Genomic DNA, 13714 nt, shown 5'->3' on the forward strand with positions numbered 1-13714 from the left:
CTCATGAGTTAAAGTCAGCAGACTAAACTAAGCCATTTACATGTGTAAACATGACAGCTGTAAACATGAATGATGCATTCTGATACTAATGAATTTCACAATCTCCAGATCTGTCTGTAACTTACAGTGATGCTTTCAGTTTTTAGCTTGTGCTTTATTTACACAAGGTCACTACTTTTTTCTCAAAGGATGTTAAATTTAAAAAATTTAAAGTAGTATTTCTGATTTAGGTTTGCAGTTCAGTCTAAAACCAGTTTTTTCTTTCTCTCAGGATATGAAAAGACTAATAATTTGTTTACAAGTTTTGATCTGAACTGTAATGATCGGCTATTGTGTGCTGGTACAGAGGCTGCTGCATGTAGTGATACATACATTCTCTTTTGGTAAGCCCTGTATATATGTATTATAATTTTGTACTTAAAGTTAATGAAAAACATTAAAGTGTCAGAGCTGTCTGCAGTGAAGTCCTTGCTTCAAGAACCATCATGTCTTGGTTCTAAATTTTTTAAAATTTGGTTACAGTGTTTCATATACTCAGCTCTAAGGTTTGAAGGAAATATGACTACAGACCTCTGATTTTCTAAAACCTATAGAGCTATGAGTGATAAGAAAATCCAGAATGCATTTGTAAGCTTAAATGGCTGCTAGTGTTTGCATGTTTTGTAAGCTGATTTTCAAATTTTCTATTTGATTTCTGTTATAACCCAGTTTTTTCCCCTCACTTTTACTAAAAATCCATCAACTTAGCAAAGTTTTAATACCACAAAAATTTGTCTAATGTGCGTGATTCTTCAGCTTTACATTTTTTTAAACTTTACTTTGAATTGGCACCATATAGCTATTATTGTGCTGATGTGCCATTAAGCTCCAATACAGACATACATACGGGGCCCCGAGTAACTGAGTGGTCTAAAGTGCTCTCCATTACAGATCACTGCCATTTCACCTCTCTCTCTGCGCCGGTTCGAGTCTCGGATTCAGCCAATGTGGGTATGTGAGAAAGCTTTCCAGTAGCTTCTCATGGGTCAGTGGTTCTTTCCGGGGTTCTTCACCCACCATTAATACTGGCCGCCATGTGTAGCCTATCATGTCCTAAAAATGGCGTTAAACCCCACAACAACAACAACAGACATACATACACACATACATACATTCATACATACAGGGCCCTGGGTGGCTGAGTGGTCTAAGGTGCTTGTCTTTACAAAGGACTCACTTCTCACCTCCATGTGTGTGAGTTCAGGTCTTGGCTCAGCCAACATGGTTATTGGAATGTTTGCCAGCAGCCTGACATGTGTCTGTGGTTTTTCCCAGCTTGTTCCTATTGTTGACACTCCTTAGCCCCATCCCAGCACATACAGCTGGTTAGGACATAAAAGTGACACCCAGTTTATATCTAAAAGTGTTTATGGTGTAGGTGTTCCTTGTCCACCCAAAAGAATCTGTAAGTGTTTGTGTTTGAAAAACAATAATGCAGTATATAAATTTTGACAGAGTTGATTTCTTTTTTATCTATCAACTCTCATGTAGTTGTGTTATCCCAAAAGAATGATTCTGTGTACTTTCTTCCCATTTTCCAAGCTGACAGTGGACCTGATTTCCATCAGAAATGCTTCAGATTAGGGTTGTACTGTTGCCCCAGTGGCAAAGTATCTGCCATGGGCCAATTTCCTTCCCTTCCATTATAGGTAACTATGTAGGTTTAAAGTTGACTTGCCAAAGTCTAAGTGTCCTTTTTTTTTTTTTTTCTTTGTTCGGACTGGCTTAAATCAAATGTAAGAGTTATTTCCTTAGGTGTTTTTTATCCCAAGAATAAATAAGTGTGTGTTCTTGTCTGGATGAGTGTGTGTTGTGTGTATATGAAAAGATATGCCATGGCATATGGAAAAGTTGGATACTTCATTATTGTTTTGGAGGTGTTATGTCCGCTGACATGCCTTTATGGCAGCAGACTATACATCTCAATTAAGTTTTATTTGATGCATACCGTGGCACGTAGTTCTTGTGTGTTTCTTCTCCACTATATTAATATAGTGGAAAGTATGATCAAGAATTTTAAGTTTTACTTGATAGCGGCATGGTGCTCGTACAAAGTCTGATTAGTTTTTTAGTAATTACGATTTGCGCCTTAGCATATTTCCATATTTGTATCCAACTTGCTTCCACCCCCAAGGGATGTCACATGGGCAATGTAGCTGTCGAGTACAGCTGATCAATTTCTAACTTCATCATGTTTTAACTGGTAGTAGTCGAGTTTTAGGTTCTTCCCTAACCTAATATACAGGCTACCATGTGTAGCCTATTGTGTGCTGAAAAATGGCATTAAACCCTACAAAAACAAACACAAACGTACCTACTTACTTACCATAATTAGGATAACTGAAGTGATTTCAAAGTCTGCCAGTCATCCATTCAATCTTCTATTTTTGATTATGGGTAAACCTTATGACAGTTTATGTTCCAGCACGTTTTTTTTCACATTGGCTTAAAAAAATTACTTGGTGTCCAGAAATATTGTTTAGTTAAAACACAAACGTACCTACTTACTTACCATAATTAGGATAACTGAAGTGATTTCAAAGTCTGCCAGTCATCCATTCAATCTTCTATTTTTGATTATGGGTAAACCTTATGACAGTTTATGTTCCAGCACGTTTTTTTTCACATTGGCTTAAAAAAATTACTTGGTGTCCAGAAATATTGTTTAGTTAAAAATTGTCACAAATTTTGAAAATATTGTGCCTGGAAAATTGGAGGGTCCAGATATTTTGACTGGTGCAGTATTCATTATAAGAGATGGTACATGAGCCATACCAATCTAAGTTACTCTTTGGCTTACCAATCTAACATAGTCTTTCCAATCTAAGCTAATCTTACCAGTCTAAGATAGTCTTTCCAACCAATCTAAGTTAGTCTTAGCAATCTAAGATAGTCTTTCCAATCTAAGTTAGTATTACCAGTCTAAGCTAATCTTACCAGTCTAAAATAGTCTTACCAATCTAAGTTAGTCTTAACAGTCTAAGTTAGTCTTACCATTTTAAGTTAGTATTACCAATCTGAGATAGTCTTACCCTTAATAATCTAAGATAGTCTTGCCAGTCTACGATAGTCTTTCCAATCAAAGACAGTCTTTCCATTTTAAGTTAGTATTACCAATCTAAGATAGTCTTACCCTTAATAATCTAAGATAGTCTTTCCAATCTAAGATAGTCTTTCCATTTTAAGTTAGTATTACCAACCTAAGATAATCTTTCCATTTTAAGTTAGTATTTCCAATCTAAGATAGTCTTACTAATCTAAGATAGTCTTTTCAGTATAGGTTAGTTGTTGTTGTTGTTGTAGGGTTTAACGCCATTTTTCAGTACACAATAGGCTAAACATGGTGGCCAGTATTAATGGTGGAGGAAGAACCTGGGAAAACCCCAGAAAGAACCACCAACCCACAAGAAGCTACTGGCAAGCTTTCTCACATATCCACATTGGCCGAATCCGAGACTCGAACCCACACAGACAGAGGTGAGATGGCAGTGATTCGTAACGGAGAGCTCTTTAGACCACTCGGCAGTATAAGTTAGTCTTACCAATCTAAGATAGTCTTACCAATCTAAGGTAATCTTTCCTGTCTAAGCTAATCTTAACCAGTCTAAGATAGTCTTACCCATATAATTTAAGATAGTCTTACCAGTGTAAAATGGCAACCATAGTGGTCATGTAAAAAATATTGTTATCGCTATACCTCATGAAAAAATGATGGCATTGTCATTAGATTTCACTAAAACACTTACTGGTATTGCTTTATGCAATTGATCCATATGAAAATGGTGTACATCTGATCACCGCCATGTCCATGCTGTTGTCACTGAGTTTGAAAACCAGACATCATTCATCTTGGGGTAAAGTTAAAGGTCAGTGTATGTATTTTTGTACTTTGATGAGGTTATGAACACAGTGACTTGTTCATATAGACACAAAATTTGACCAGATTATGTTTTCATTGTTTTTCATTTAACATACTCTGATACAGATTTCAAGGTCAAAGGTCATGACAGGTTTATTTTCTTGCAATACTCAGCTGTTTAAACAATGAGAGGAAGAAACAAATAGAATGTAAATTTTAGCAAATTTTTTCTGGCCAGTAGAGCATCGGTCCCTTCAAAGGACTCTCATGAGTTTTTTTTATACATTTATTTTGCAGGGATCGGAGAAAAGGAGAAGTGATGGGTTATTACAGTGAATCACATCAGGATGACGTGACACAGGTATGCTAGATTATTGCTTAACATTCAGTTGATTGTGTAAATATTTGTGTAGGTGGAGAGTAGTTTCAGAGTTGGGAAAGGTCATGTGATAAGTCCAAATACAAATGCTGGAGATTTGTGTTTCCAATGCAGATTTTCAGTCAAATGCTAGAACCCATAGTAGATACTGGATGTTGAATAGGTCAGATTTACTCACATGCATGTTGTAAAAGGTGACTGATATAGAACATGTCAGATTTACTCTCATGCATGTTGTAAAAGGTGAGAAATGTAGAATAGGTCAGATTTACTCTCATGCATGTTGTAAAAGGTGACTGATGTAGAACATGTTAGATTTACTCTCATGCATGTTGTAAAAGATGACTGATATAGAACATGTCAAATTTACTCTCTTGCATGTTGTAAAAGGTGACTGATGTAGAACATGTTAGATTTACTCTCATGCATGTTGTAAAAGGTGACTGATGTAGAACATGTCAGATTTACTCTCTTGCATGTTGTAAAAGATGACTGATATAGAACTCGTCAGATTTACTCTCTTGCATGTTGTAAAAGGTGACTGATCTAGAATAGGTCAGATTTATGCTCATGCATGTTGTAAAAGGTGACTGATATAGAACATGTCAGATTTACTCTCTTGTGTGTTGTAAAAGGTGAGAAATGTAGAATAGGTCAGATTTACTCTCATGCATGTTGTAAAAGGTGATTGATGTAGAACATGTCAGATTTACTCTCATGCATGTTGTAAAAGGTGACTGATATAGAACATGTCAGATTTACTCTCATGCATGTTGTAAAAGGTGACACATGTAGAATAGGTCAGATTTACTCTCATGCATGTTGTAAAAGGTGACTGATGTAGAACATGTCAGATTTACTCTCTTGCATGTTGTAAAAGATGACTGATATAGAACTCGTCAGATTTACTCTCTTGCATGTTGTAAAAGGTGACTGATCTAGAATAGGTCAGATTTACACTCATGCATGTTGTAAAAGGTGACTGATATAGAACATGTCAGATTTACTCTCTTGCATGTTGTAAAAGGTGAGAAATGTAGAATAGGTCAGATTTACTCTCATGCATGTTGTAAAAGGTGACTGATGTAGAACATGTCAGATTTACTCTTATGCATGTTATAAAAGGTGACTGATATAGAACATGTCAGATTTACTCTTATGCATGTTGTAAAAGGTGACATATGTAGAATAGGTCAGATTTACTCACATGCATGTTGTAAAAGGTGATTGATGTAGAACATGTCAGATTTACTCTCATGCATGTTGTAAAAGGTGACATATGTAGAATAGGTCAGATTTACGCTCATGCATGTTGTAAAAGGTGACTGATGTAGAACATGTCAGATTTACTCTCATGCATGTTGTAAAAGGTTACTGATGTAGAACATGTCAGATTTACTCACATGCATGTTGTAAAAGGTGACTGATGTAGAACATATCAGATTTACTCATGCATGTTGTAAAAGGTGACACATGTAGAATAGGTCAGATTTACTCTCATACATGTTGTAAAAGATGACTGATGTAGAACATGTCAGATTTACTCACATGCATGTTGTAAAAGGTGACTGATGTAGAACATGTCAGATTTACTCTCATGCATGTTGTAAAAGGTGACAATTGTAGAATAAGTCAGATTTACTCTCATACATGTTGTAAAAGGTGACAATTGTAGAATAGGTCAGATTTACTCTCATGCATTTTGTAAAAGGTGACTGATGTAGAACATGTCAGATTCGCTCTTATGGATGTTGTAAAAGGTGACAAATGTAGAATAGGTCAGATTTACTCTCATGCGTGTTGTAAAAGGTGACAAATGTAGAATAGGTCAGATTCACTCTCATGCATGTTGTAAAAGGTGACAAATGTAGAATAGGTCAGATTCACTCTCATGCATGTTGTAAAAGGTGACAAATGTAGAATAGGTCAGATTCACTCTGCTACCTGTTGTAAAAGGTGACAAATGTAGAATAGGTCAGATTCACTCTGCTACCTGTTGTAAAGGTTAAATAATGGAGCCAGGAGTAATGGTAGTTTAGTTGTTTAAATATCTGGCTTGTGACTGGCTCAGGTCCTACTTTAAAATCAGCCCAGTTAGAATCCTTTGTTGTATTCTAAGCCCAAAACACTTGACTCCGATCACCTGAGTGCTAAATAACCTAACTTTGTTTCTGTGGCATAAAACACCAAACCAGATGATTACAGGTTATTTTTAGAAACATACAATCAGCACATTTGAAAGTCAACATTTTTCACCAACCTTGTGAAGTTTAAATTGCTCCAGAGTTTTTAATATTAAGGAAAGAAAAGATAAAAATTGTTGGGGAGATCCTTGATGAATGAGCAAGTAGTAGGAATGTGAAATCAATAGATAAAACACCCTTTGTACACATATTTTTCTCTCTCCGTCAGATCTATCACTAAATAATAAACACACATTGTGCCTTTCTCTTACCTTATCGGATATATCATTAAATTTAAGAAAATACATATAAAATCTAATTTTATAATAATCAGTTTTGCATCTGCTTGCCCAGTAAATAATGATAGTTTATCCAAAGTAACAATACAAACAGTAGGTAAAATGTTAATTATCCAGATTTGTATGGACTACTACTGTGTCCCCAGAAACGTTCACTTATTACAATGTGCATGTATTTATAAATGAAGGTAATTTGGCAGCCATGATGACAACATAGATAAGAATAGTAGAAATCAGAAACAAACACAAATCTAATTTCATTAATTATAATTGAAATGCTGTTGTGAATAACTGAATTATCTCTTTAAAGCAAAAATAAATGTCATTAGGAGAGAGGGATATTCTCACACCCAATTGTCACAAAGCAAGTACTGCTGAAATAATATATAGTTGGTCATATACAAATTCCAAGCTAATCAGGCCTCATTAAAGACTTATAGATATGGTTATTTTGTGGAGTCACAAGCTTTTGTTGTATTTTATTGATAACATGTCTGATTCTGGTTCTTATGTCAAGAACAAAAAACAAACCAAACAAGTGAATGTAATCAGAATTAGAATATAAAGAAATACACAGTAAGCAGCTTTGTATTATAATAATAATAATAATAATAACAATAATAATAATGATAATAATAATAATAACAACACCATGTTCAGGATGTTATCTTAAACACAATTTTAAATGATTGCTAATAAGCTTGACTCCAGTGTATTATTTATGATTATTTTAAAAAGGTATATATATATATATATATATATATTACATTGAATCAATGTATTTATTTTCATCACCCATATTTAAATGATAACAATCACATAACCCCTTTATTTGTATTGCACGAGTCCATTGTTATCAATAGCTTCCTTTATTTATATCATTATAAACCAATAATAAATTATATTTCTTTTTAAAGCAAGATAATGCATTATTTGTTAAATACATGAAAGATAAAAAATTTACCTATTTTAGTTGTGATGGGAGAAAGTATGTATTGTCTTGATGGGAGAAAGTATGTATTGTCTTGATGGGATAAAGTATGTATTGTCTTGATGGGAGAAAGTATGTATTGTCTTGATGGGAGAAAGTATGTATTGTCTTGATGGGATAAAGTATGTATTGTCTTGATGGGAGAAAGTATGTATTGTCTTGATGGGAGAAAGTATGTATTGTCTTGATGGGAGAAAGTATGTATTGTCTTGATGGGAGAAAGTATGTATTGTCTTGATGGGAGAAAGTATGTATTGTCTTGATGGGATAAAGTATGTATTGTCTTGATGGGAGAAAAACAAAAACTACTTCTTGGCTAGTAGAATGATTGACACTGTCGGGGTTTAATGGTTAATTTTTTTTACTATGTGTACTTTTAATTTATGAATAAGACCTGGATATTATGAACTGCAACTACAGTATGTTAAAACATTGTAATACTGACTGGTGTACAGTATGTTAAAACATTGTAATACTGACTGGTGTACAGTATGTTAAAACATTGTAATACAGACTGGTGTACAGTATGTTAAAACATTGTAATACAGACTGGTGTACAGTATGTTAAAACATTGTAATACAGACTAGTGTACAGTATGTTAAAACATTGTAATACAGACTGGTGTACAGTATGTTAAAACATTGTAATACAGACTGGTGTACAGTATGTTAAAACATTGTAATACTGACTGGTGTACAGTATGTTAAAACATTGTAATACAGACTAGTGTACAGTATGTTAAAACATTGTAATACAGACTGGTGTACAGTATGTTAAAACATTGTAATACAGACTGGTGTACAGTATGTTAAAACATTGTAATACTGACTGGTGTACAGTATGTTAAAACATTATATTACAGACTAGTGTACAGTATGTTAAAACATTGTAATACTGGCTGGTGTACATTATGTTAAAACATTGTAATACAGACTAGTGTACAGTATGTTAAAACATTGTAATACAGACTAGTGTACAGTATGTTAAAACATTGTAATACAGACTAGTGTACAGTATGTTAAAACATTGTAATACTGACTAGTGTACAGTATGTTAAAACATTGTAATGCTGACTAGTGTACAGTATGTTAAAACATTGTAATACAGACTAGTGTACAGTATGTTAAAACATTATAATACAGACTAGTGTACAGTATGTTAAAACATTGTAATACTGACTAGTGTACAGTATGTTAAAACATTGCAATGCTGACTAGTGTACAGTATGTTAAAACATAATACAGACTGGTGTACAGTATGTTAAAACATTGTAATACAGACTAGTGTACAGTATGTTAAAACATAATACAGACTAGTGTACAGTATGTTAAAACATTGTAATACTGACTAGTGTACAGTATGTTAAAACATTGTGATACTGACTAGTGTACAGTATGTTAAAACATTGTAATACAGACTAGTGTACAGTATGTTAAAACATTGTAATACTGACTGGTGTACAGTATGTTAAAACATTATAATACAGACTGGTGTACAGTATGTTAAAACATTGTAATACAGACTGGTGTACAGTATGTTAAAACATTGTAATACTGACTGGTGTACAGTATGTTAAAACATTGTAATGCAGACTGGTGTACAACATAAACTCCATCTTGAAAACGAAAGTGTGAAACAAAATTGCAGTTATCCACTCATGTAAATTTTGCAATGTTTAATTACAAACAGTATTTTATTTATTTATCTTCAGTAAGTTATTAATTATATAGTGATTTTTCTTTATCCAAACACATTATAAAATATTTTGGGGGGGGGGGGCAGGGGGCAGATGCATCCTTTATGAATATTTCCCCCATATTGTCACAGGTAACTAAATCTTTTCACATGGACCACAATGTTATTGGTCAATAGACCACAATCTAAATTTTTCTGAAAATGAATATGTTATACTGGTCAATTTGACATAATCAGCAATAAATATTTCACTGCTTTTGTTTCATTTTTCTATTTTTTGTTTGTATACTAAACTGTAGTGTACTACCACACCAATACTGTGCAGAAAGGTAATTCCTCATTTTTAAATGTGATATGTAATACATAACATTATGGTTAAAAGTAAAAACAAAATAAACCAAATTAAACAATTAACTTCACAGTTTTAATGTAGACTTTAACAAATCTGACTTAGTGTACCTTGCATCACATTATTCACCAAAAGTACTCATCTGAATTTTAAATGTTACCTTCAATATTCTGACATATGTAGACCAATTCTATAGCCTAAATAATTATTGGGGTGTATCCATATACAGTCTTATGTAACCCGGATACCGCTCATTGTTAAGGGTTATTTTAAGACTTCCAATGTGATGTACACCAGACTAAGACAAAACATATAACTTTTTCATAGAAGTACTGGTATGTACCAAATACTAGTTGGAGAGTTTGATCTCATTCTTTCACTAATGAACCAAATACTTGTCAGAGTGACCTAATTAAAAGTAAAGTCTAATATTTTTTTGTATTATGTAGTATGTCCAATAAATGTCTTGACCGTTCACTCTGTGAATTGATGACAGTTTCATTTTTTACTAATCATATTGCAGAACAAAATGGACATTTTTTAAATTTTTCATTAGGCATGAAAAGTAAAATACAGAATCATGTCAAAGAAATTTAATTAGATTAACTAATTTCTGCTAGCCCAAGCCAGTTAGGTAATTGTCAGCACCAGCTCAGTAACTAACAATGCTTGACTCACGATGATTTCATATTTTTTATAATTAAGCATTTTGATTTGTCTGTGACAAACTGTATAATGCCAAAGTGCCAACAGTCTTTTGTTTAAACACATTAATATAATTAAAGTTTTAATTCACTATAAATCCCAGTGAATGTCTCTGTTCAAGAATATTTTTTTTTATTGTGCACTCTGTATTTCCAGAGAAAATAATCACTGAATTAAATAATTTGAAGGAATAAATTCAAGCCCAAATGAACACAACATGGATAACACAATAATATGAATTAATTCTGCCAGATTTTGAGCAGAAATTAATATTTTTTTTCCAGTAACAAGATATATATAGTCTTTTACTTGACTTCAGGTCACAATTAACATTTTTTAAAATAAAAAACACATTACCAAATTTAAAATAACCTCCTAGAAAGTTCTTCATGTTTACCCCCTCAAAAAAAATGTTAGCTATAATTAGCAGTCTGCTGTTCAGATTATAATATGTAACCTGGGCAATCTCAGGTACACCATGTAAATTGTAGGGGAATCCAAGTAACTTAGACCCAGACTCAGATAATGTATTTACTTCTATTAATACTGATTCTGATAATAAACCCATTCACAAAGAGAATTTTTTTTAGCTATGTATTAGTTGTTTGCAGAATAAAATAAAAAAATCAATAATTCAGGTCAAGTAGAAAATAAAATTGTTAAGTCCAACATACAATGTTATATTACAGTAGAAACTAATGAAATTTAAAAGAAAAACTAACAAACAACAATGCAGATTTAATACACATAATAAACACTTATTATACATGCAATATATTTGGGTCAAATGTTGACAGCTGTTATTTATATTACGAGTATATAGTCAACAGGACATTAAAATGAATAACAACTCGATTTTCTTTTTAAGTCTGAACATGAAAGCGAATGCTAAATATTGCCTCCACTTTTCAAATGCTTACCAGTTACATTTTCAACTAAATGTTGCCTCCACTTTTCAAATGTTTACCACAGTTACATTTTCAACTAAATATTGTCTCCACTTTTCAAATGTTTACCACAGTTACATTTTCAACTAAATGTTGCCTCCACTTTTCAAATGCTTACCACAGTTACATTTTCAACTAAATGTTGCCTCCACTTTTCAAATGCTTACCACAGTTACATTTTCAACTAAATATTGTCTCCAGTTTTCAAATGCTTACCACAGTTACATTTTCAACTAAATATTGTCTCCACTTTTCAAATGCTTACCACAGTTACATTTTCAACTAAATATTGTCTCCACTTTTCAAATGCTTACCACAGTTACATTTTCAACTAAATGTTGCCTCCACTTTTCAAATGCTTACCACAGTTACATTTTCAACTAAATGTTGCCTCCACTTTTCAAATGCTTACCACAGTTACATTTTCAACTAAATATTACCTCCACTTTTCAAATGCTTACCACAGTTAGGTTTTTAATGTGGCATTGGCTCCTTTGCCACATTATCATCATAACGTAATATGCCGCACTTCAGTTCATTTTTATATTTCAACAAGCTTTTAAATGACCGCTGATATGTTATTTCTAGCAAATTCAGTGCATCAATGCCAATTGACATTTTACATATTAGGATTTTACCACCCCTCCTATAAAAAATGTGTCATATAATTACAGTATACCAATCCATTGGGGAGACACAATGGCTGAGTTTTAAAGGTCATGACTTAGAATTAATTTGATATTAAAATGAATTTAGTTCACACTTATCCTCTCAGTGCCTACTTAAAGTGATTACTTAACTGCACAGAGAAAATAAAGAAACAGAATATATTTCTTAGAAGAAAAAATCATTTATGTAACTTTACTTCAGATCATCAGTGTGTGATACTTGATATTTGACTTTTTTCTGTTTCTTTTGAAACTAACTTTTGTGATGGATCGAAATTGCTTTATTTTGTTACAGAAGTCATTTTTGATAATGGGTGATTTAGTTCTTGTTTAAAATAAACTTTTGCATCTGGAAAACAAAAGGGTGGTGAGGGGAACTAGCCCACCATTTCTGGATCTGAGAGTGCTCTTTTTTTCTACTCCTTGTTTAGGTGTCTTTCCATCCCACAGACCCTGATAGGATGGCAACAGGTTCAACAGATGGCTTGATTTGTATCTTTGATCTTACACAGTCTTCAGAAGATGATGCCCTTCTGTCTACACTGAATTCTCAATCATCTGTGGTAAGTACATTAGACTAGTAACTGTTTTGTGGTAAGTACATTAGACTAGTAACTGTTTTGTGGTAAGTACATTAGACTAGTAACTGTTTTGTGGTAAGTACATTAGATTAGTAACTGTTTTGTGGTAAGTACATTAGACTAGTAACTGTTTTGTGGTAAGTAAATAAACTAGTAACTTTTGTGGTATGTACATTCAACTAGTTTTGTAGTATTGTAGTAAGTATATTCTACTAGTTACTCTGTTTGGTGATAAGTATATTGGACTAATAGCTATTTGTATTAAGTGCATTCCACTAGTAACTGTTTTGTAGTACGTTCATTCTGCTAGTTACTGTGCTGTGGTTAGTACATTGCTTTAGTAACTGTTTTGTAGTAAGTTCATTCTACTAGTTACTGTGCTGTGATTAGTACATTGCTTTAGTAACTGTTTTGTAGTAAGTAAATTTTACTATTTACTGTGCCATGGTTAGTACATTGCACTAGTATATGTTTTGTAGTAAGTAAATTTTAATAGTTACTATGCTGTGGTTAGTACATTGCACTAATAACTGCTTTTGTAGTAAGTTCATTCTACCAGTTACTGTGCTGTGGTTAGTACATTGCACTAGTAACTGTTTTCTTCACCATATTAGAGTTGGAACTGGGACTGAAAAACAAATTTTGCCAGTTTTTTGCCAGAATTGGTTATTTCTGCCATTAGACATTTATTTTACTAAAACCAAATTTGAAGAAAATCTTCTGTACAGATATTTCTCTTGGAGTTCCAATGCTGCCATTACATGTGAAAAGTTGTATCTGTCAGATCTTCAGAACAATACTAAATCTTGAAAGATATTAGTCCTAAACATTGCTGGGTTACATTAGAACCTGATAATATCAATATTTCATCACATTATGAACCATGCAATTTATCCCTTGAACTCAGAAAGCCAGCCCTTTTTTTACAAGTGTATTCCTGAATCCAATGCTAATCAGTGACATCCAGGGTTAACTGATTTCAGTCAAAAGCTAGAACACAAGATTTGATGATGTCTGT

General features: G+C 33.0%; 1 protein-coding gene across 3 annotated transcripts in view; it reads left to right on the top strand.

Annotated features, from left to right (window-relative positions):
• The window catches only part of LOC149782945 (WD repeat-containing protein 89-like), a 103703-nt gene that overhangs the window by 17774 nt on the left and 72215 nt on the right, over positions 1–13714 (top strand). For all 3 annotated transcript variants that reach the window (XM_089934501.1, XM_089934502.1, XM_089934500.1), the window contains 3 exons: positions 272–383; positions 4196–4259; positions 12547–12678. In XM_089934501.1, coding sequence (XP_089790627.1) covers positions 272–383; positions 4196–4259; positions 12547–12678 — 308 coding nt within the window. The remainder of the gene's footprint in view (positions 1–271; positions 384–4195; positions 4260–12546; positions 12679–13714) is intronic.

This window comes from Sinohyriopsis cumingii, chromosome 15 (assembly GCF_028554795.1).
Source record: "Sinohyriopsis cumingii isolate HCF-2022 chromosome 15, ASM2855479v2, whole genome shotgun sequence".
Taxonomy (NCBI): Eukaryota; Metazoa; Mollusca; class Bivalvia; order Unionida; family Unionidae; genus Sinohyriopsis; species Sinohyriopsis cumingii.